Consider the following 24,776-nt stretch of genomic DNA (forward strand, 5'->3'; position numbering starts at 1 on the left):
CTATTTGTCTGTCTGTCTGTCTGTCTGCCTGTCTGTCTGCCTGTCTGTCTGTCTGTTATTAATACTACTAAACAATTAAGAATGTTCACTGTTTGTCTGGCTCTGATGAGATGGGGAATTACAGGAATTTGTGTACTTGTGTATTTATCTGTAGCTGTTTCTCTTCATTCTTTCAAGGAGGACAAGTTTTAGGGTCACGTGTAATATAAACAAGGTCTATGCCAAATGCGTTGTATTCTTACATTGCTAAGGATAATATGAAATTCTCAAATGGGAGAGTGATAGGGAGATTGAGAGAGAGAGAGAGAGAGAGAGAGAGAGAGAGAGAGAGAGAGAATTAGAAAGTGACAAAAAGAGAGAGCTCAAGAGCTACATTTCCCTCTGGGTTTTTTAAGAGCTTGACTGAAGCTTAAAGTTTAACTTGGCCAGTTAACACACTAAGTCTGAGCGGTAGGTTGTGCCCCAGATGTGGATGTTTGCCTTGGACTGTTGTACAGTTTAACATTTAGGCAAGTCTCATGGCTACTCTAGGTATCTTTTTTTTTTTTTTATGCAAATCGGGACAAACCAACTCTCACTTTATAGTCTACAGATGTGAGTAGGTCAATATTTAGAACAGTTTAGGAGTAGCTAGGTGTTGGTTGCCAGTGTGGGGTCTGGCAACCTGTCTGTGACAAAGAGGAAGAAATAATGCTCACCCATGCCATTAAAAAAAAAACCAACAACACTACTAAAAGTTATATAGTCTAGTCAAATCTAATGTAATCTAATAATATATAATAATAAAAAGAAGAAGAAGAAGATGAAGAACTAGCAGAAGAACCAGCAGAAGAACCAGCAGAACAACAAGAAGAAGAACAAGTGGACCAGTGTTTGGGTTCTATAATTTCAGGATTATTATTGTCCTGAGATCACTAGGAAATTTTTCTTTTAATTTCACTCTGTAATCAGTGCTATTCTGCAAAGAAAGAAAGAAAGAAAGAAAGAAAGAAAGAAAGAAAGAAAGAAAGATATGTACAGCTTTTATTGACAGCAAATACTGTATCAAACAACACTGAAGTGTTTGTTGTACTAATCAGAATCAGACACATGCAACAACTTTGAGATGTTGGTGTGCAGCATGTGAAAAAGTTGATTACAGCTTCTTCTAAGTGTCCTACCTTCGCTCCCGCACTGTTTGCCGTTATTTGCGCCCATCCTGAAGAGCGCATTGTCTATCCACGGCACATTGTAGCCCACATCTACTCTCACACCACTACAAACTCACACACACAAATAAAAATGCATGCCATAGAAGAGAAAAAAACATCCGTTAATAAGTATTTCCAACTTCAGCAAGGCGATGAGGAAAAAAGTTCAGATGTCCACAACACCAGCAGCATCCTATTTCCCTGAACTGAGAGATGTGTTTCAAATTATTCCCCTCCACTCAGACCTCAATACACACTGACTGACGTGAGCTCAGGGACCTGGAGTTCTCTCTTTCTCTCTCTCTCTCTCTCTCTCTGACACAGGGAAGTCAGGAACTCAACCGCCGGCTTTTAAAGAGACCGCAAACATTAACCCTCAATGCACACTTTTACTTTGCGTCCAGAAAATACAAAACTCCAAGAATATCTAATGCTTCAGGATTGTTCTCTCCATTGTCCCTGTTTTAAAAAGGCTCAAATAATAAGGACTCACCTCATGACCAAAAACTGTACCCTTTCATAAAATGTCTACACTTACAGACAACCAATGTTAAATCATGTATAATGTTTTAGGAAACAATAACATGTACATCAGCTCCAAATGACTTAAAAGCATAAGTATAAATTAACCTAAGCTTGTCTGTAAGCTTCTCTCTGAACTATTTGTCGTTCTTAATATTTAATAACTTGCTACATAAAAAAAAAAAAAAAAAAAGGTTTTTAAAAAATGAGCAAACTGTGGCTCCAGGGTTTAGGGTTTGAATCTGGCATGTGTCCTGATATACAGTTTGCATTTTCTCCCCAGTGTTTCAGAAGTTCCTCTATGCCAGGGGTCACCAACATGGTGACCGCGGGCACCAGGTAGCCCGCAAGGACCACATGAATAGCTTGCGGGCCTTTTCTCGAAATAGCTGTTTTCTACTTTGTTAAATTATTGTTGATAATTATTATGAGAAATCATTAACATGATCAGCGTCTTCAAATAGAAGAATATCATTATTAATAATAACATATAATAAAAGGTAAATTGAGCAAATTTGTTATTTCAGATCAAACTGAAAAATCTGAAAAAAGGTTGGTGACCCCTGCTCTATGCCCTCGATTTTCCTTCACCATTCCAAAGATCATTGGTTGAGTGGTATTTTCATGGGTTGGCACCATGTCCATGGTGTGTTCTGAGTTCCCTGAGATAGTCTACTTGTTCCCCGCTGGGACCGTGTGCAGGATAAGCGGTATAGAACATGGATAAATCTATGAATGTATGGATTTTTCAAAACTACTTTCAAAAGTCAAAAATTGTGTTGTTTACGTGTCATTTAACTTTGCTAAATGCAACTGTCTTTGTTACATGGGACACCTGACCATCACACCAAAATGTGTGATAATTCGGAACCATACAATTGTACCTGATTTCTATACATGTTGTAGAATTGCAATTTCCCTTCACTGTTCCTACGAGGACCAAACCTCCTCCTGCATGACAATGCGCATGCATATCCATAAAGATATGGTGTTTTCAGATTCAGACCAAAAACGTTGACTATCTTGCACAAAGTCTTGAAAAAAAAGCTTTGGGAAGGAGTAGAACATCAACTGAACCCCAAACCTCCTCAAGGAAAATCTGTGTCTGATTTCAATAATGCTCTTGTGGTTAAACAATCATAAATTATCACAGCCATCCTCCAAAATCTAGAGAAATCTCTTCCAAGAAGAGTGAAGGTTATTAGAAAAGCAATAGGGATAAGATGCCTAAGAACGTATGTATTCGACAAGTCAGTTGTCCGCAATGTTTTGGCCATATAGTGTTAATACAGTAAATATAACACTGAGAAATCAATTCACTTGGGCCATTGTGGCTACATGAGTCTAAGCGATTTTTTTGTCCATTGCCACCAAATAATAAGGTCATGTACTGTATTATTTATGGTGTTCCCACAACATATAGGGCTCAACAGTTCATAGCCATGAATTTTAAATCTTGTGGCTACATCTTCATTTTGTGGCACGCTATTGGCAATTAGTAACCGAGTTGCCTGAACAGACCACTCCCTCATAAAAATAACTGCATTTTACTGCTGCGTTTAAAGGAATATTGCAACAATTTTTTACTTTCTTTTAGACTACATGTTAAGCATATTTGTGATAACCACAGATAATAAATGTATAATGTTTCCCTGCTGAGGAAAGAAATAAAAATGTTAGAATAATTTAGAATAAGTGACTACATTGCCCTCCATTGACATTGGCACCCTTGGTAAATAAGACCAAAAAAGGCTTTGAATATTGTCTCTATTGTTTAAACTTTTGATTTTCTGTAAAAACAAAAAATCACAAAATTCTAGTATATTACTCAACTCTCATGAGTATAACTAATGTTTTATAAAAAAAATATCTTTGTTAAATACATGCCACAACTATTATATAATCTCAATAAATTCATCCGGGTAAATTATATTTAAAATATATTCCCATTGATGTTTTATTTTTTTTTATGAAACCTGGGTGATTTGGAAAAGGAAATTGTTCAACCATGACTTCCTGTTTTACACGGGTATAAATATAAGGTAGCACATAGACCAAAATCTCTTACTCATTTATTCCATTAGTAAGACCAAGGCATATATCTGTTATTTTCAACAGCCAAATGAAGGCTGAGCTTCACAAAAGTAGTTATAAGAATCATGCAAAAGCATTGAAAATGACAGTTTCCACCATCAGGTCAATAATTAAGTTCCAGTCAACTGATAAAACTATGGATGAACCTGATAGAATACAGGTGTCTATGTTGTATAAATGCACTTTGACGTGGATTGTTCAAGGGTCTCCCAAGGATCACAGCTGGAGAATTGCAGTCAGTTGAGTTTTGGGGCCAGAAAGTCTCCAAAATTATAATCTGAAGTAACCTACATTGCCACGGGGCTTCAGGAAATGTATTTTTTAAACAAACTTCCAAGCCACTACTGGAACTATTCATATAACACTTTAAACAATGGCAATTGTCTTAAAGCAGCTTTAAAGCAGATAAAGTGGTAATAAAGAATGTATAAGTTTGTTCCTTATAATTGTGATTTTATTCACCAGTGGTGACTGTGGTGAGGAAAAACTCCCTGAGATGGCATAAGAACCTTGAGACAAATCAGAATCAAAAGGGAACCCAATCCTCATCTGGGTGGAATCAAAAGTCCATTTATTACAGTTAATTGTTTTTGACATGTGCAGTGATGGGTGATTAGCTGCAACTTGCGATCCTGAGTCATAGTAGCAGACTGTTGACAGTCCAAATCCATCCTTAAAGCTTCCATGTTGCTCTGTAATTTCATGGAACCCCAAGCCATTGATGTGAAATCATCCACAGCTACACAAAACGGCCTCCAATTAAAAAGAACGCCCTCCAGAGGCAGGACATCAGGATGAACAAGGCAGATCTGAGGAGAGAAAAGGGATAGGAACACTGGTTACTGGTACCTCAGGAGCATATTTAACTCGACCGAGAGAGAGAGAGAGAGAGAGAGAGAGAGAGAGAGAGAGAGAGAGAGAGAGAAAGGTGACGAGGAGATAGAAATATGGATTCAGTATCCTTCAGTGTTGTACAAAACTATAAGACACAATAGAGCTTTTTTGCAATAAACACCAGAGGGAGGTGGGTTTGCCACGCACTAAGAGGTAGCCAAATTAAAAAAAGTACCTTGTGCCAACAGTTAAATATGTTGGTGTATTTTCACTGATTTGTGCTTGTTCTTCTGCCAGAGAGAAGCTATACATTTTGTTAGGATACATTGGCATCATAAACTAAAATATCAGCAAATAAACACCTATATATGAATACTGAACACTGTACTGCGGAACTCTGACAGAAAGTCAAGTCAAGTTTATTTCTATAGCACTTTTCACAACAGACATTGTCTCAAAGCAGCTTTACAGAAATCAAAAGGTGAACGGTGTGCATTTATCCCTGATGAAATCTCCGTCTTATCAGAATTTCATAATAGAAAGTTTTGGGTCATCCAGTCTTTTAATTCTTTGACACACTCAGTTGAGTGGAGTCCAATCTTTTCCACAAAGAGCCAGTGTGGGTGCAGGTTTTCATTCCAACCAATCAGGGGAATACCTGATAGTCATTGAAAATCAAAATCATTAGATATAAACAGGTAGAATTTGTGCTCTTGCTTTGTTGGGAATGAAAACCTTGAACACCCCTGTTCTACAAGATGTGCTTTACTGCCCTGGCAATTTCCCACACTTTCATCTTACATCATACTAAGTATTAAATACCCCCCCCTTTTTGTTTTCTTTCTTAGCAATGGAAACTGTGCTGAAATTTATATATATACTGTATACTGTATATCTATCTATCTGTGGTAATGACACATACACTACAGAGTGAACACTGAAGTATTACTTTAAAAGCATTGAATCTGACCAAAAGTAATTTATTGGGCTGACTTACTAGGTTTTATGAATCCTTGCTTAAAAAAACATACATTTGCTGCTGCTTTGTTATTTAATGTTTTAAGGACATAACCCCTGTGTCTAAGCCACAACCAGATAATCTGCTATCCAAACAGTTTTATTTGTTTAATGGTTATTTTCAATAAAGGCAAACCTCTCATTTTTTCCCAGTAAACACACGTCTCAAGTATTAGGCGTACACAGACAAGTCTAATCCATGTGTCAGGAATGCCTGATGAATGAAAACAATGTGTTCTGTTAAAAAGCTTTCATGCGCACTTGTCATGTGGATGTGGTGCACGATGCTTGCGTTTTCTCTTTTCCTCAGGGTCGTGGAGTCCAAGTGGTGCTCCATGATCCAATTTTATTCTTCACATCAACATGAATGATGTAAGGACACAGGGAGAGATGATAGATTATCCTAAATCAGCATGCTCACACAGACAATTATCCACATGACCCAAGGTCTACAAAGCACTTTATTGTCTGCACTAGTAGACTTCCTGAATAAAATGAAAATGGCTGACCTCCATCAACGGAAACTTTATTGTGCTCTGAAAAAGCAAAACAGGAACCTGAGCATAGCAAACACCGTACTCGTATTAGTCACTTTCGGTGCTTTTGTGGAGCAGAAAGGACAAGGACTAATACAGCTTTAAGAAAAATGCCTGCTGGGATTAGGATAGAAAACACTATATAATTTATTGCAATAAAAACGTATAAATATTAATAAAAAGTATCAAGATCTACATTTAGATTTCAAAAATAAATTAAAAGAGTTAAAAGAAATATCCTAACTATAATAGTGCATGAGAGAAAGTCTGTAACATTCGAAATTCCTGGCAACTTTACCTTATTGCGATGCATCCAAACCGCAAAAACTTCTGAACTTTATAAATGGATTTGGACGAACACATCGAATCATTCATTACCGATCTGAACACAATCTGTGTAGCATGTCTAATGGAATGGAATAGAAAATACTTTTTCCATGTGTGGATATAAGTGAATTCTAGGTACAACAACTACTTTTTACTTGTTTACTTGGCCTGCCTGGTACCAATCAGCAGTGTGTTGGCTGTCTGGGTCAAATGCCAAGCCTAAGAAACATTTAACAGCCAGCAAAAGAATGCTGTGTACTTCCTCTTTTTAAGGTCTTTCTTACACACATTAGCAGGAAATATCTCAAATAAACAAAAGGAAAACTTTTAGCCTGAGGTATGACTTCTTACAACCTGACATATAGTACAAGTATTGTATTTTTGACAAGGTCCAATAGTACATAATTCTGGCTCATTATGTAATGATTGCTCAAAGCTATATTTAGACAGAACAGATGTTTTGTGCTGCTAAGGAAATGTGTAGCTCTAAACAAAATATTTCGCTCTCTGGGAAAATTCCTGATTACATGACATCTTCCATTTAAAACATTTTTATTAAGGTCTTTCTTCAGAACAAATAATTTACTACGCATATCTCTGACATGATCATTCCTTTCGAATCTTCTAAATCAGCTCAGCTGGAAAGTTGCTGGCCACCCAGTGTGAAAAGACACCCACAGAGGCACAGGGGGAACGGTTAGCAATCGTATCTGTATTAGCACCATCAACTGCTGGAGCAGCAGCAACAGACATAACATAGTGGCCAGGATTAGAAGAAGACTGTCCGCCTCCATAGGCTCAGGAGAGAGCACTGTAGAAGGCAGGATGGCTGAAGTGTTCTTTGCAGCACAATGTGGTGGTGTAGAGGATAACCTCTCAATCTTCCTAGCAGGTTCAGGTTCAAGTGGTAGTGCTGGTGGCTTCAAGCTGGAGATCCTCTTCCGTATAGCTCTTAAAGTAATGGGGATAGACATGCACCTAAAATGGAAGGGAGAAGAACATTATGGAAAGAAACAACAACATGGATTTCATCATCATGTTCATTAGGGGCTGCATAATATATTAATAAACATTGGATAACCAATACATTTGAGTATAATTCTTAGGAAGAAGTCTCTGAAACTTGACTGTAGTAATGAACATGCTTCTATCAACTAGTGTTCTGATGATGGAGAGCGTTGTCTAATGCACCAAAAAAAAAAAAAAAAAAAAAGGAAAGTCATATAATAGGACTGAAATCCTCCTAAAATCCCACTGATCAGTCAAAAGAACTCTTTGTAATCTGACACCATAAAATGTAATTTTGTTAAGTTAAATTTTGCTACCTAAAAACCAAAAAGTGATTGTGGAAATATGAATCTCACTGAGAAGACATGAGGAGAAAAACCTTGAACAAAACCCGACTCAAAAATGAGCTCATCCTTTTCTGATGGGAGTACAAATTAATACATTTCCACAACTGCTACCAAAGAGGCAAAGAATACAGTGTGTGTTAAAAAGAGTATTTTCTTTTCTTAAATTATACTCTTTTATACTATAATTTCCATGTGAGGTTACAAAGACAGAATAAAGTGTAGGTATAGACTGTTTGCATTTCTTTTTGGGTATATTGTAGAGTCCCAATTTACAGTACATTACATTCCAAGTTTGAAATACTATACATGGAAAAGTACAAAGTTTCATATTGATACATTTACAGTGCCTATAGAAAGTCATCATACCCTGGGAAAATCTTTACCTTTAGTCAGACCATAGTAAATAAAATAAATTCAACAAAAGTCATCATTATCAACAAGAAAATAACATTTTGGAGAATTATTAAAATGTAATTAGTGAAATACATGGTTTGGTAAAGTGACCAAACCCTTAGTATATACCATTATAAACTTGCTCAGGTGCAAATCAATCAACTTTTAGAACAGACTCATTCCCCACCTGATAACAATTGTAGTGATTTTGATAACTTTTTTGAAGATTCCACTGTAAGTAGTGCATGGTACTGCATTGAATTCACCATGGTTGGGAAAGAGCTATCAAAAGGCCATTGGGAAGATGAATGTACCTAAGTGGCCATGCCAGAGCCCTGTGGATGGACTTGGAGAAGTCCATATCAGCTCACTATGGTATTTGGCTGAACTTGAGTAATTTTGCAGGGAAGAGTTTATATAAAATAAAAAATAAAAGTCCTTGAGTGACCAAGTCAGAGCATTGACTTCAATTCGATAGAATATCTGTGCATGGACTTGTGAGAGCAGTCCATCAGTCTCTTCACCATGGAATTTGACTGAACATGAGCAATTCCACAGAGAAGAATAGGCAAATATTCCCCAATCTAGGTGTGTAAAGCTAGAACAGAAATATCCAAAAAGATTAATGGCTGTAATTAAAGCAAAAAACCACATTCTAATTCTTTCATTTTTTTCAGAATTGATGCCTTTTTCTTTCATTAGTTTGATGTCTTAAGGCAAAATCTGTAAACAAATCTTTTTTGGGGGGAGTTTGATTTCAGGCTGTATGAAATAGTTCATTTATTTGCCAAAGGGGTATATGCTGATTTTTCTATAGAAACTGTACTATCATATGCTATGCAACAAAAGTATACATTTGTACCGTGTGAGGACTCTGGAGATATAGTCATCTAGAGAGTGATCCACTGTTCCAGGAATTAGGAGTCTGCAGTGCAGCTGACGATAATCCACCACAGAAACGAGCACTAGACATCAATAAAGACAAGATGAAGGACAAGTAGAGAATAAATCAAACCGTATGTAAAATTTTGAAATCGACATGTTTCATCCACAACTACAGACATCAGTTAAGCACTTACAAACTGCCAGTGTGTCTGTGTCTGGGATGCTGAAGGTCACAGAAAAGCTGCAGACAGACTCCGGGAAGATTTCACAGCTAACGTCACATGCTAACTCTGCCAAAATATGTTCACAGGTTCAGGCACAGATAGTGCAATATAAATTCGGGGAGTTCTACACGCACGGTTGACATGTTACCTGGTTGGTGCTTAAGGCTGGTAATGCAGCTCGAAAGTAGAGTGTTGATGACAGACTGATACCGGAGGAGGTCCAATAAGACCGGTACGTGAGCAGGATGGGTAAAAGGAACAGTGTGAACCAGAGATCCTTTCCAGAAGTCACACTCCCATTCAGCAACAGCAAACAAATAGCTGTGGAACTCAGCATCTGGGAGAGACTAAGAACAGTTTCCAAATCCATGTTACACATTTCGCAGCTGCATATGACAATAACGAAATGCAATGACAGGTTTTGAGTTTGATACATTTTGATTTTATTTTTTTTAACCAATGCCATGGTGATTAAATCGTACACTTTTAATGACCAGTTACACTACTCATTTAAGAGGATTATCAGTTCAACGGTGAGTTGACAAAAGAAATCTGTGTCTTATTTACACCTAAAGCATCATTAAGGTCACATGAAACTCAATGCACTTTGGGGTAACACATTGTCATGGTTCACCCTGGCAAAAACCTTCACAGACAAAGCTATTAACCTTTTCTACAATATATACAGTGAGGAAAATAAGTATTTGAACACCCTGCTATTTTGCAAGTTCTCCCACTTAGAAATCATGGAGGGGTCTGAAATTGTCATCGTAGGTGCATGTCCACTGTGAGAGACATAATCTAAAAATAAAATATCCAGAAATCACAATATATGATTTTGAAACTATTTATTTGTATGATACAGCTGCAAATAAGTATTTGAACACCTGTCTATCAGCTAGAATTCTGACCCTCAAAGACCTGTTAGTCTGCCTTTAAAATGTCCACCTCCACTACATTTATTATCCTAAATTAGATGCACCTCACTGTATTTTACTGCTTTCCTGAACTAAAATAAACTACGGACAAAAGTTTGTGAACACTTGATCAGATGTGCTTTTTAAATATTCCATTCCACATTTAGGCCCCTATTTGCTGTAATAACCACCACACTTCTGGGAAAATGTCTCACTAGATATTAGAATGGGCTTGTGGAGATTTGTGCTCATTCAGCCACATACAGGGTAAGGAGGCATGGGGGTGCAGTCAGCATTTAGAGTAACAGTGTTAAATAGGGTTGAGGCCAGAGCTTTATAGCAGGACACACAAGATCTTCCATTTCTGAACATGTGAACTAGGGCTGTAACGATTCCTTAAGCAACTGGAGTAATTTGAAAACAAAAATGCATCGAGGCAAATTATTTTATTCATTCGTTCATTTAACAACACACACAGCACTGCGTTTCCCCATGGATAATAATTACTGATGCACCACTCACTAAACTCTGTAGCACTCTGGACAGGTAAACACTATGAAAGCCCGTTTCCTATTGTGCCTCATTCCGACTTTTTTCTCGAAATTCCGACTTTTTGTTAGCGATTGGGCGGCGTCACCGCTCTGTAGTGCTTTACACATTCAAAATGAAATGGGCTACAATCATTAGAATCCCATGGTATCAGACTAAGTCTCTGGTGCCTGGAGAGAACTCTGTCTAACAATCAGCTCTGGAGGAGACGGAACAAGACACATGAAGCAGCAGTGGCCGCGTTCATACACCAACAGCTTCAAACTTCAGGCCAACAACATTACAGGTTACGCACCGTTACAGGTGGATGCATCAGAAATTTTGGATGTTTACAAGAAATCAAGTCAAAATTGATGAGAAAAAGGTTTAATGGTGAAAACAGGGTTCAAACATCACATAAGACGCTGCAGAATTAGAAATAGAGGACAGAGAGAAAAAAGCGAGGGGAGAGAAGAAGATTCAGGCCAAAGCACACAACAGAAAGTTTACAAAGTTTGGGATCATTTCAAACTAAAACATAAAGAAAACACCGAACAGTGTGGTTACTGTTTTTAAAGTTATTTGAAATAGATTTTTATATTTATGATTTTTTTTTTATTTGTATTTTGATGTAATATGCCAATGAAATGCACTAAATGGGTTTTCACAGATATTCTTGTATGCAATTTTAGCAATGGAATGGATGGAATATTCGTTAGAATACTCGATTACTAAAATAATACTGCAGCTTTAATGTAAACTACAGGGAGTGCAGAATTATTAGGCAAGTTGTATTTTGAGGATTAATTTTATTTGAGGATTAATTTGAACAACAACCATGTTCTCAATGAACACAAAAAACTCATTAATATCAAAGCTGAATATTTTTGGAAGTAGTTTTTAGTTTTAGCTATTTTAGGGGGATATCTGTGTGTGCAGGTGACTATTACTGTGCATAATTATTAGGCAACAACAAAAACAAATTCATACCCATTTCAATTATTTATTTTACCAGTGAAACCAATATAACATCTCAACATTCACAAATATACATTTCTGACATTCAAAAACCAAACAAAAACAAATCAGTGACCAATATAGCCACCTTTCTTTGCAAGGACACTCAAAAGCCTGCCATCCATGGATTCTGTCAGTGTTTTGATCTGTTCACCATCAACATTGCGTGCAGCAGCAACCACAGCCTCCCAGACACTGTTCAGAGAGGTGTACTGTTTTCCCTCCTTGTAAATCGCACATTTGATGATGGACCACAGGTTCTCAATGGGGTTCAGATCAGGTGAACAAGGAGGCCATATCATTAGATTTTCTTCTTTTATACCCTTTCTTGCCAGCCACGCTGTGGAGTACTTGGGCGTGTGTGATGGAGCATTGTCCTGCATGAAAATCATGTTTTCTTGAAGGATGCAGACTTCTTCCTGTACCACTGCTTGAAGAAGGTGTCTTCCAGAAACTGGCAGTAGGACTGGGAGTTCAGCTTGACTCCATCCTCAACCCGAAAAGGCCCCACAAGCTCATCTTTGATGATACCAGCCCAAACCAGTACTCCACCTCCACCTTGCTGGCGTCTGAGTCGGACTGGAGCTCTCTGCCCTTTACCAATCCAGCCACGGGCCCATCCATCTGGCCCATCAAGACTCACTCTCATTTCATCAGTCCATAAAACCTTAGAAAAATCAGTCTTGAGATATTTCTTGGCCCAGTCTTGACGTTTCAGCTTGTGTGTCTTGTTCAGTGGTGGTCGACTTTCTGCCTTTCTTACCTTGGCCATGTCTCTGAGTATTGCACACCTTGTGCTTTTGGGCACTCAGTGATGTTGCAGCTCTGAAATATGGCCAAACTGGTGGCAAGTGGCATCTTGGCAGCTGCACGCTTGACTTTTCTCAGTTCACGGGCAGTTATTTTGCGCCTTGGTTTTCCACACGCTTCTTGCGACCCTGTCGACTATTTTGAATGAAACGCTTGATTGTTCGATGATCACGCTTCAGAAGCTTGGCTATTTTAAGACTGCTGCATCCCTCTGCAATATATCTCACTATTTTTGACTTTTCTGAGCCTGTCAAGTCCTTCTTTTGACCCATTTTGCCAAAGGAAAGGAAGTTGCCTAATAATTATGCACACCTGATATAGGGTGTTGATGTCATTAGACCACACCCCTTCTCATTACAGAGATGCACATCACCTAATATGCTTAATTGGTAGTAGGCTTTCCAGCCTATACAGCTTGGAGTAAGACAACATGCATAACGAGGATGATGTGGTCAAAATACTCATTTGCCTAATAATTCTGCACTCCCTGTATATCTTCATTGAGCATACTTTGTGCACAGGGGAATTGTCATGCTGAAAAACGTTTGGAAATTTTTTTTATGATATCGCATCCAAAGACATACTATACAATTGGAAGAACCGTAACAACTGGAAATATTATTTGTCCCAATACTTTTGTCCATACAGTGCACATGTCTTAAGCACAACTGGTCTGTTCTGCTTTTATTCTAAAATGCAAGAAGAATATCGCTTCTTCTACTTCAATTTAATTGAATAATAAAATATTAATATCCAACTGTTTTTAAAAGAATTACAAATTTACACAGATATGATTTCTCAATATAATTATGCCTAGGTCTCTTCACCTGAGGTAAGTTGCATGCAGCATTTAGTTAACGAGTCTCATTACTGTCCCTTTCTCTCGGCCGATTCTTTCTTTGTAAATATCGAATTGAAAAGAACACTGTTTCAGTCACTGTTTGACTCCTTATGCCTTTTTATTAGGACAATTTAACAATATTAAATGTATCCACATCTTCGATTCAATATCAATATGCTTTCCTTAAGCAGGAGTTGCAGGTAAATATATTTTAGGCAGAAAGCATGTCCCAGTTCACCACAAATAATGGATGCTGTGAAACACTTGTAGAGATAAAATCTTTGATCTAGCTACAAAAAATGTATTCAATAGCCTTGATAAGATCAGAATTGCCAAGTAGTAAGTATATCACCAAATGTGCTCGGTTACAAAACGAATTTGTCTTGGTGACAGAAACGTAAAAAGAGAAAGATTTATTCACAGGGTAGAGGATAACATGCAACATTTGCAGATTTCATATACAGATATAAGCAAGTGGGTTTTATATATTATATAAAGAGTGTTATATATTGCTTGGTGTTTTGCACCTCAGTGTTTCCACATATATTGTGTTTTTCATGAAGTAGATGGCCATGGAGAAAAAATTTCCTTATGCCTTAAACAACAAATATTAATGAAATAATTGACTATATTAGAAAGATTGCTCTGACAAATGTACATAATACTAAAAAAAAGCATTACATATGTTTTAGGTTTTACATACCACAATAAATTGAGCGTCTTTTCCTTCATATGGTGTTTTGTCCTCTAAAGTACTGGACTGGAACAACTGGAACAGTGGCTCCCCCTGCAGGTCAAAATCTGGGGGAATGTCTAAAGAAGATTAATCAGAATCACTGTTAGCATCCTAAAGGACAACTTCAAGGACGTGACCAAAAGCACCACTGCAATATTTTATTTTTTTACAACTCCAGCCTCAAGCGGTTTCAGCTTGTACCAATCTACCCAAGCACATTCTGTAGTGCTGATAGAGACAGTTTTTTAGTGACCTGTTATTTGACTTATCTTCTGGATGAAGGAATTGAGCATGGGCACTGGTGGCTTGATTTTGAGAAGAAAGAAGGCTGGCAGGATCTCTGAACAGGTTTCGGACAGCGGGATGAACAACGGAAGTCTGAAAAAATATTCAGTGGTGAAAATGACAAACCTGCAGTATTATTACAATGTTCTGCTTCTGCATACCTTGTTCCTACAAACTGTCACCTAACATACCTTAATTAAGCATAAACAGTAAAAGGAGCAGCCCTTAAAATCCATCATCAAAGATTCACAGAAGGGAAAATGGCAAAGGGAAAGTCAAGGACAAACGTTTTTAAAACAGTTGGAAAGATAAGGCCCTGGTCTCAGTAAACTGTGATATATTTAAGTATACATTCAGGAAATTTGTCACACCATCAAACCATGTTTTTATAGCACAGTCCACAGAAAGCTTCTTTAGGCAATCCAGATTTTAACTAGCATGGCAGCACAGGTTACTGTCTTTGTGTGTCTTTTGTGTCTACATAACTTTCCGCAATGTTCTGTTTCTTTCCTCTGTCCAAAAACATTTTTAAGCGTTACTACTCAAAATATGTGTGGGCGTGGTATTCTGTGAAGAACTGGCATGCCATCCAATGTAAAATGAACAGGATCTTTGTTGGTATTTAGCCACTTTTATTACACAGACTCTGCAGGTTAATTCAGCATTAGATGTTCCACTCTCACCCTGACCTGGTCTCATAACAGTTACCTAGATTTATCCAATGTATATAAGGTGATATCAGATGATTTAGGGCCATGAAAAATAGAGCCTTTCATACTGATTTTGCCCTTTTGTCAGAGAAGTCCTAGATCTGAATACGCACCCTAATGAGTCTATTTGGGGTGGTGTGGGAATCAGAGACTCCATCTGCAACTTGTGTGTAGTGGCACTGGCACCTACCCCCACTACGGCAGTCTGGCTGTGGCCGCTTTCCCCTGTCACAGGAAAAATGAATCAGAGAAAATTCCAGTTTCTAGGCACTCCTTAGAGGAGTCAAATTGGTTTAAACTCCTATAACATGTATTTATGGATATAATCTCCCTCATATAAAAACTCATTACAGCCATGAATAGGTAGAGGATTGTCTTAATGTACCTTTGTGTAACCTCTTCATCAGTGCGTCTGAGGGGCTGATGTAGTACTCAATGCTCATTGGGCTTCCTGAAGAATATAAAGGGCCACGGTCTGGTATTAAAATTCATCCTGACATGTTTTAATCACCAGAAGCATTAAAAACACAGGCTCTTTACCTTCTCTGCCAAGCGTAATACTCCCAATTCTGCCATTTAGAACCATATCGACATGAAGATCACTATCTATCAAACGCCTAAAAAAAAAAAAAAAAAAGATTTATTTTTGCAAGGATTTCCAACACATTTCATCCTATATAAAGGAAGATATTTTGTTCCTCACACCTTGGTAAATTAGAAATTTTCAATAGGTCTTTCTGCAGATGCTGAAGGGATGTGTACAATTTCAGCTTGGTATCACTGTGGGATTAAAAAGAAGGTGTGTAGAAAAAACTGACATAAAATGTAAATAAACCAGACTGGAAGTATCAATCTATGCTTGGTGAAGTAATACCTGTCGCCTGGTATATTATAAAGAGACACGAAGTCGTCCATCTTGAGTGAGAATTCCTCAAATTTCTTCATCCTATATTGATATTAAATAGTCAGTATACACTCACTAGTCTCTATGAAAAACACCTGTGCATCTGCTTATTAATGCAGTTATCCAAACAGCCAATTATTTGCTAGCAGAACAATTAATACAAATACGCAGATACAGATCATGAGCTTCAGTTAATGTTCATATCCAATATCATTAGAATGAGGAAGAAAAATTTGACCTTTTTCACTGGGACAGATCTAAAACCTATAGAATAGTTTCTGGAGATTATTCAGAAAGTGTTGTGTGTGTGCAGAGGATCCGCAGGCAAAAACTATTTGTTGGGAGCTCCAAGGTGAATAGACAAGCAGGTTAAAGCTGACAGAAAACTACACTCAAATGATTATTAATTTGCAACCGTGATGAGCAGAAAGGCATCTCAGAATGACAGCACAACAAACATATAGGTGAGAGCACAGTTTCTACACCTTCTTCTTTTCAAAATCCTATACTTTTTTCTGACTTAAATATGCAGACTTTCCTAAAGATTTTTAATACCATATTTAACATCTGAAATAATTATTTTAAATTCCAACTATAACATGCATTACATTAACTCAAGTCAGTGCACTCTTAGTGCCAGGCCCAAGTCCGGATTAATGGGGAGGGTTGCGTTAGGAAGGGCATCCAGCGTAAAACAAGCGTAATACAAAATGCGGATCACAAACCAGAATTTCATACCTGGTTGTTAGAGGCCTGGGTTAACAACGACCGCCACATGTGTTGTAGCCAACAGGGTACCGGTGGAAATTAGGCTACTGTTGGCCGAAGGAAAAGAAGGAGAGGAGGAAGACGTCTACAGGGGAAACAAGAAGTGGAGGAGAGTGGTTGGTACTTAAAATGTTTGTACTCTGACTGGTAAGAGAGTTAGCTGATATGATGGAGGTAGATATGTTGTGTGTTCAGGAGACCAGGTGGAAATGGGTAAGGCCAGGAACATTGGAGGTGGGTTTAAACTGTTCTTTCATTTTGTGGATGGAAAGGGGAATGGTGTAGGGGTGATCCTGAAGGAAGAGTACAGTAAGAGTGTAGTGGAGGTGAAGAGAGTTTCTGATAGAGTGATGAACATGAAGCTGGAAGTTGAAGGGGTGATGATAAATGTCATCAGTGCCTATGCCCCACAAGTGGGTTGTGAGATGGAGGAGAAGGAAAAATTCTGGCGTGAGTGGGATGAAGTGGTAGATGGTGTACCTAGGAATGAAAGATTAGTGATTGGCACAGACTTTAATTGCCATGTTGGTGAAGGGAACAGAGGTGATGGGTAGGTATGGCTTTAGGAAGAAGAATGCTTGGTGGTGGTAAAGAGGTGCTGGATGATTGGGCAACTACTGCAGAAGTGAAAGGAAGACAAAGAGACGTGGTGGTGGAATGAGGAAGTGCAGGAAAGCATAAGGGGAAAGAGGTTGTCTAAACAGAATTGGGATCAACAGAGTGATGAGAAAAGTAGGGAGGAGTACAAGGAGATGCCGCAGCAGGTGAAGAGGGATGTGGCAAAAGCAAAGGAAAAGGCATATGTTTAGCATGAGTAGTTGGACAGTAAGGAAGGAGAAAAGGATTTGTACCGATTGGCCAGACAGAGGGACCGAGCTGGGAAGGATGTGCTGCAGGTTAGAGCAATAAAGGATGGAGATGGAAATGTCTTGACTAGTAAGGAGTGTGTTGAGAAGATGGAGGGAGTATTTTGAGCAGCTGATAAACGAGGAAAATGAGAGAGAGATAGAAGGTTGGATTGTGTAGAGATGGTGAAGCAGGAAGTGGATAGGATTAGTAAGGAGGAAGTGAGAGCAGCGATTAAAAGGATGAAGAGAGGAAAGTCGGTTGGACCAGATGACATCCCAGTAGAAGCATGGAGATGTTTAGGAGAGATAGCAGTGAAATCTTTTACCAGATTGTTTAACAAGATTCTCGAAGGTGAGAGGATGCCTGAGGAATGGAGAAAGAGTGTGCTGGTACCGATCTTTATAATCTTTAGGGAGATGTGCAGACCTGCAGTAACTACAGAGGAATTAAGTTGATCAGTCACACCATGAAGTTATGGGAAAGAGTAGTGGAAGCCAGGCTGAGAGAAGAGGTGACCATCTGTATGTACAACAGTATGGTTTCATGCTGAGGAAGAGCACACCAGATGCATTATTTGCTTTGAGAATGTTAATGGAGAAGTATAGAGAAGTGTGTATGAATGAGAGAGAGGGCAGTGGAGTGGTGCAGTTGCAGGGAGAAGAGGTGGAGAAGGTGGAGAAGTTCAGGTACCTGGGGTCAACAGTGCAGGGTAATGAGAGTGTGTTAGAGAAGTGGAGAAAAGAGTGCAGGCAGGGTGGAGTGGGTGGAGAAGAGTGATAGCCAGAGTGATGTGTGATAGAAGAGTATCTGCAAGAGTGAAAGAGAAAGTTTATTGGTGCAACCTATAGTGATGAGACCATGGTTTAGAGACAGTGGCATTGAGTAAAAGACAGGCAGTGGAGCTGGAGGTAACAGAGCTGAAGATGTTGAGGTTTTCGTTGGGAGTGACGAGGATGGACAGGATTAGAAACAAGTTTATTATAGGGTAGGCACATGTAGGACGTTTTGGAGACAAGATGGTTTGGACATGTGCAGAGGAGGGACACGGGGTATATTAGTAGAAGAATGCTGAAGATGGAGCCACCAGGAAGAAGGAAAAAAGGAAGACCAAGGAGGAGGTTTATGGATGTGGTGAGGGAAGACGTGCAGGTAGTTGGTTTGAAGGAGGCAGATGTAGATGACAGGGTAGTATGGAGACGGATAATCCGATGTGGAGACCCCTAATGGGAGAAGCCGAAAGAACATCATTTATTACTTTACAATCTCTGATGAACAGAATGTTAGTCAGAATCTTAGACCTGGGGCGCTGTACTCTCATGGCAACTGCTGCTTCACAACCAATCACAGCTGTGCAGATCCAGTCTAGCACCAATCTTTTGGCAGAGTTGAAAGTTTGCTTCCGTCCACACTGAAATGGCATTTTCAGTCAACGAAAACATAGATTTCTGAAAACCGAACAGGCAATAGTTCACAAATATTTTTTGATATTTAGTTTTCTTTTTTTCTTTACTAATCCAGACTTGGAAAACACAAATCAAATATAATACTTTTTCACACTTTTACAAAATAAGTAGGAATCATGTGAATGGGCTACACCAGAAGAAGACACGCCACTCTAAACTGTACGGTTTCACTCCTGTCAGCCAAAAATAGGAGTCTGATGCTACAGTGGGTATAGTCTACATTGCCTGGTCTTTTCTAGTCTAGAGAAAAAAGCCTCACTGGATAAATACATGAATAAGCAGGTACACAGACATTCTTCTTTAAGTATATGAATATGCGTAGACATGAAAAGGTAATTAAAAATAGCTACATTTTACTTATAATCGTTTATTTAATTTGAATTCTTTTTACAAAACATGAATTATAATGCAGAAATTCCTTACCTGAGCAACTGACAAAGTGATGCATTTGACTGTGAAAAATTAACAATTGGTCAAACACCAGGAACAGTGGCCTGACTCCTCATAACATATCTGCATTCTCCATACCTCAGGAGCTTCTCCGTGCTGTGCGAATTTCACATCCTTAACCTCTCCCCCAGGCATCATCAGCACCTCCACATAGAACAGATCAGCTGTCAGATAGCATGCAGTCTCTGTGGGACTCAAGTGAGAGCCCAGCCTATAGAGGTCAAATGTTCAGAATATAGTTTACAGCACATGTATACGCTTCACACATTAGTCAGGGGGTTTGGTTTTCCTCATTGTTTTACTAAGTGTATAGAGACATTTTTATGACTTCTATAGGAATACTCACATTCTCAAGACAACTCAAGACATAGGTCATATTTCTCAGATAAAGCAGAGATATAGCTCAGTGTAGAGCAGACTCTCTTGTGAATAAAAAAAATAAAACACGTATAAAGCAATAATTAAAGATTGTGAGATTGTGACTCGCATTATGAAAAAAATGTAATCATCATGCATGATCCTGGTGTGAGGTTTTGCATATTGAACATGGGAATAGCCAAATCGAATATAGATAGGAATTAGGAGATGATATGATATTTGTCTCTAATCTCATGATCCGTCTCCAACAGTCTCTACAGCTCATTCACTTCCTCCTCCACTCTGGACTGCTCATACACTTCCTCCTACAGTCTTTTACAGCTCATAAACTTAGTCCTAAAATCTCTACTGTTCGTGTTCTGAATCCATTAGTCTCCAGTTAATATATGCTGGTCTCAAACACATGACTAGGAATTGCAGAGGGAATCCGTGACATCATGCTGTCAGTTTTTCAGGGGGAAAACAGGTTTGTCATTTTCTTTTCTGCAAAAGTAATTTAACAGCTGGACAGGAAATTTACAAACAGCTCCATCAACCAAAAGTGATAGTTAATTAAAGATTTCAAACCCTCTCTGTTTAGCAATCGTCTCTAGTCGGGTCACAATGGCATGCAGAGAGGTCACTACAAATAAATAAAAACACAAAAAGAACACAATTATAACAAAAGACTTATCAATAAAGTGCCGTGCATAGCATATTAGTTTTTCAATTACTACACAGGTCCTACTTGCAAGCCTCTCTGAATAGGAAATTTTGTTTCCCCCCCCAACATACAATCGGGGAAGGAAAAAAAAAAAAAAAAGGTCAAATCCAATGTGTAATCTTTTTTTTTTCATCTCTAAATTGTATTTTTCACTATTGCAGCATGAAAAATGATGTGATTAAGAGTGTTACCATTCAGAGCTTTCTGTAGTTTCTGCAGGCATTTCATAATTGGCTCACAGTGCTGGCTGTCTGTTCTAGATTTCCCCTGTAAAGGTAAAGGAAATTCTTAAAAAATACAAAACAAGAAAACAAACAATGTTTTACGACATAACCGACACTAATCAAAAATGTGTGTAAAACGATCCAAATTTGTATTTTGATTTGTATATTGTATTAAAATTGTATCGTACTGCAGCAGTGAAGAAGAGGGTTAATAATGAGGCATACTAAAAACATTACAGACGTAAAGGAGAATCGAATTACCTAATGACAATAATATTGTTCCGTTTAAGACTGTATATTGGAAATTTTTTGGAGATTTTTCTGTTTATTCCCCTCTGAGCAGAGACCTTTAATGGAAAATATTCACTAAAGTTAATAGCCCAGGACCTAGGCCAAAAATATATGGGGTTACACTGTAGATTTTTTTTTTATATGATTAAAATTAATTTATTGCATTCATATGGTTTAATTATTACCATAAACTAATATCTGACTAGTAAAAGACAAAGAACTATAGTACACATAATATGAGATGGTTCTGAAATTTTTTGACTAGTTTTGCAAAAAACCAACAGATGGCAGCATATCGCTGCACGCACAGTCACAGGGAGCACTGACCTTTATAAGTCAGCGTGCCAAAAGACATTGTACACGGGAAACTGTGCAACAAGTGCTGTTTTGGACATGTGTGTTACAACGTCTGTTAATCTGACAACGTGTGCATGCCGTCACCGAGCTCTCCTCACGTGCGAGTTCCTCGAGGATAAAGATCCAGCTCAAAGGTCATCATTTTGACACTATTTCAGAGATCCAGCATGAAGAGCAGAAGGAGCCTGACACGCTTCAAAAAGAAGACTTCCAGAACACATTCCAAAAGTGGCAGGAACACTGGGAGCGCTGTATTGCTGTGCAAGGGGACTATTTTGAAGGTGATCGTGTGTAAACATTGATTAATATAGTACTTTCTTGTAAACAGAGCTAGTCTCGAAGCTTTTTGATACCACCTTTTAACATGCTGGTGTGTTTTTGCTTCCTGCTAGTACAAAAATACGAGTTGAGGATCAGCAATCATTTACATGAAATCTTATGAAACCTATTAATAAATATGTACAGTAAATTGAGGTCATTGAAAAAAACTACAGCTGCTTTGAGAGAAACGCCTCAATGACCATGCAAAAGCATCTCCTCTCCCAACCTGCAGAGAAGGAAGCAGCTGCTTATGTATTAGTTTGGCACAGGGCTATTCCGGCCACAATAGTCTTACTTAAGGCCTGCATCTGGAAGACATTTGTTAGGCTGTGCACGCAACCCGCTCAGCAGCACAGCAGCGGTTAGGGCACTAGTCTTTCACTTGTGTAAAATGGTTAAGACGTGGAATGTCACCCAGAGGAGAATATGGTTGCCACAAACAGATGGTCAATATTACTCTCAGCCTTGAACTAAATCACACCTAACATCATCCTGGGATTAACAGGTTCCTAATACTTCATGTGCAAGCAAGTGATTTGAGCTCTTCCTACCATGCATCTGTGCACCAGCTGAAAGGTCTCACGCCATGGTTTTTCTGCAAATTTGGAGTTTAATCTTGATAAATAGGTTTTCTGCAGGACTGTGGGAAGACAGTGAATGAAAGTACATACATTTATGTATATGTTTTTAATCTGGCCTCATGGCTTGCATGCAAGTATAGATCTAGTTGAAGTTCATGAAGTTTACTGTTCCTCTTACCATCCACTTTTGATTCCATCTTAGCTGTTTTCGGTTTGCTTTAATTTAATGAGCAAGCAAACAAAGCATTTTTATTCATAATTAAAAAATAAAAACACTAATGCACAACAAACTATTGCATCAGCAGCTGTTCACTATCCAATTTTACTGTTTTGTTGATTTGAAATTATTTTTACGGACAGATAATAAAATAATGTCACCATTGCACCTTCAAACACTTTAAAGAAGATCAGCGTGGCTTGTCTGGAAGTCTTTTTACGCATGCGCAGAGACATCCTATCAGCGTGCGTCCACGCTTGTTTCCACAGCTCTGATGAGTCGACTCCGCTCCCTGTCCCTAATCGTCGGTACTCAATTGAGTCGGTTCAAAGAGTCAGTTACACGCTACATTTTTTTCCCCCAAACAATGAACTCAATGAACTCAATGAACTTCAGGCCCAGGTGTTGAGTATAAATGGGCAGTGGTGGACAATAACGAAGTAAATGTCATTCGTTACTGTACATTTATTGTATTTTTTAGTGTTTCTATACTTTAATCACGTATTAACTTCACTACAATTTAAAATCTTACTATTTACTTAACTACATTTTGGGAAATCATTTTTTGTTTTTTATTTGTGAGTGGATTAGAATGCTATTATTACTATTAATGATATAATTTTATTAATAGTGTATCTAATGAAGTTATAAGGCATCAAGGGTCTACTGCGGCTTTTAAAAAGACACACGTATATACATATATCATATATTATTTATTTATTTATATATAAAATTATAGCTATAATATAAATAAATCATAGTACTTTGAATACTCAAGTACATCTTAAGACAAATATTTTTTTACTTTTACCCAAGTAACATTTAATAATAATTTACCCGAGTAATAATACTTTTACTCAAGTACATGGTTTGTGTACTTCGTCCACCACTGTAAATGGACTGTTTTGCACATTTTTCACTGTACATTAGTGGCAGGCCGTGCATTCCACACCTAGGCTTTCAGTTGTGTCCTACATGAATCAATCCACATCTTAATACGATTGTTATGATGCCTTGACGATAGAAACCTTTCCTGAACTTTCCTTATGATGTGCAGATTTTCCTAAAAAGTCCCTTTTGGAAATATCCTTGTAAGTGCAACTGCAACCAAATCGATTTCTTCTCCTCTGTCCATCCAATCAAAGGACGTGAAAATGCTGACATTACTGGACGCCTGCTAGGTGACCCCGTTGTTGTTAACTCAGAATATGCTTGGCTACAGTTTTAAGCAATGTATATTTTATTTGGTAAGCAATTATGAAGTCTCAAAGCAGGTCTTGACCCTGGCAACATGTGATATGATGCTTGAAATCTGTTTTGATAGAAATGCTAACATAAACATACACTACAGGAAACAGCACATGCAAATACTACAGGAAAAACACTATGCAATGAAGAGAATAGACTATTTGGGAACAATTGAATACATGTTCATGGACAAAAGTATTAAAATATAAGACAATGATTTTGGTAGTGTTTAGGCCGAACCAAGAAGGTCTTGCTTGCTCTGACAGTTTGCTAATTCTGTACCTATATTTACATATTTTTCTGCACTTGTCAGACCACTTCTGGTAGATGTTAAACTGCATTTTGTTACTGTGCTGTACCTGTACTATGCAGTGACATAAAGTTGTATCTATCTATATCAAATTGATGCAATAATGTCACCTTTGCACTTTCCAACACTTCAGAAAAGCATGGCTTATGTGGAAGCCTAATTACACATGTGCAGATGCAAACAAGTAGTTTAGGTCTACTGTTGAATATATTGACAGTAATAACACCGCAGTGCAATGCCAGCTCGTTATATAGCACATTATAAACCTAATTCTATTACGTTTAATTATATGAGCACTGTTCCTGATATTAAATTGTCCAAAAGTGTCTGTTGAGTCGCTAATATCACATTTCCTTTATGTGGAAACAGCTTTTTGCTTTGTCTAAGTGCGAGGAAAATCACTAATAATCTGATTTCTGATGTACTTTTAGGGCATTTTCTCATAACCGACTCGTGAATCATAATCCAACCGTCGGAGTCGACTCCCTATT

At 38.1% G+C, this 24,776-nt stretch overlaps 2 protein-coding genes across 4 annotated transcripts in view; both read right to left on the bottom strand.

The window, feature by feature from the left end:
- Positions 1–1,459, bottom strand: part of si:dkey-192l18.9 (F-box/LRR-repeat protein 7) — a 31,720-nt gene extending 30,261 nt beyond the window's left edge. The window contains 1 exon segment of the mRNA XM_046846056.1: positions 1,161–1,459. Coding sequence (XP_046702012.1) covers positions 1,161–1,197 — 37 coding nt within the window. The 5' untranslated portion in view covers positions 1,198–1,459.
- A 5,596-nt stretch (positions 1,460–7,055) lies between these two features.
- On the bottom strand, positions 7,056–23,012 carry zgc:111976 (uncharacterized protein LOC553663 homolog). 3 transcript variants are annotated; one of them, XM_046846479.1, is made up of 18 exons: positions 22,897–23,012; positions 22,689–22,726; positions 22,481–22,569; positions 20,928–21,003; positions 20,601–20,655; positions 19,734–19,866; positions 19,629–19,657; positions 16,096–16,167; positions 15,927–16,001; positions 15,762–15,838; positions 15,607–15,672; positions 15,335–15,446; positions 14,480–14,604; positions 14,194–14,303; positions 9,526–9,724; positions 9,348–9,443; positions 9,131–9,233; positions 7,056–7,498 (listed from the first exon to the last, which is right to left on the bottom strand). In XM_046846479.1, the coding sequence occupies exons 2-18, from the start codon at positions 22,705–22,707 to the stop codon at positions 7,150–7,152; spliced, it is 1,785 nt and encodes a 594-aa protein (XP_046702435.1). In that variant the 5' UTR covers positions 22,708–22,726; positions 22,897–23,012; the 3' UTR covers positions 7,056–7,149. The 3 variants fall into 3 exon arrangements, with proteins under 3 accessions (XP_046702435.1, XP_046702434.1, XP_046702436.1); XM_046846478.1 differs by lacking the exon at positions 22,897–23,012 and having other exon boundaries at positions 22,689–22,890; XM_046846480.1 differs by lacking the exons at positions 22,481–22,569; positions 22,689–22,726; positions 22,897–23,012 and having other exon boundaries at positions 19,734–19,799; positions 20,928–21,005.
- Positions 23,013–24,776: the final 1,764 nt, after the last annotated feature.

This window comes from Silurus meridionalis, chromosome 4 (assembly GCF_014805685.1).
Source record: "Silurus meridionalis isolate SWU-2019-XX chromosome 4, ASM1480568v1, whole genome shotgun sequence".
Lineage (NCBI taxonomy): Eukaryota > Metazoa > Chordata > Actinopteri > Siluriformes > Siluridae > Silurus > Silurus meridionalis.

What these genes read in the sequence shown, in the direction of transcription:
- zgc:111976 (XM_046846479.1), bottom strand. An exon ending in TCACTTTGTCAGTTGCTCAG is followed by an intron (nt 16,168 to 19,628) that starts GTAAGGAATTTC and finishes ATATCAATATAG; the next exon opens with GATGAAGAAATTTGAGGAAT. An exon ending in AAGACGCTCAATTTATTGTG is followed by an intron (nt 9,725 to 14,193) that starts GTATGTAAAACC and finishes AACTGTTCTTAG; the next exon opens with TCTCTCCCAGATGCTGAGTT.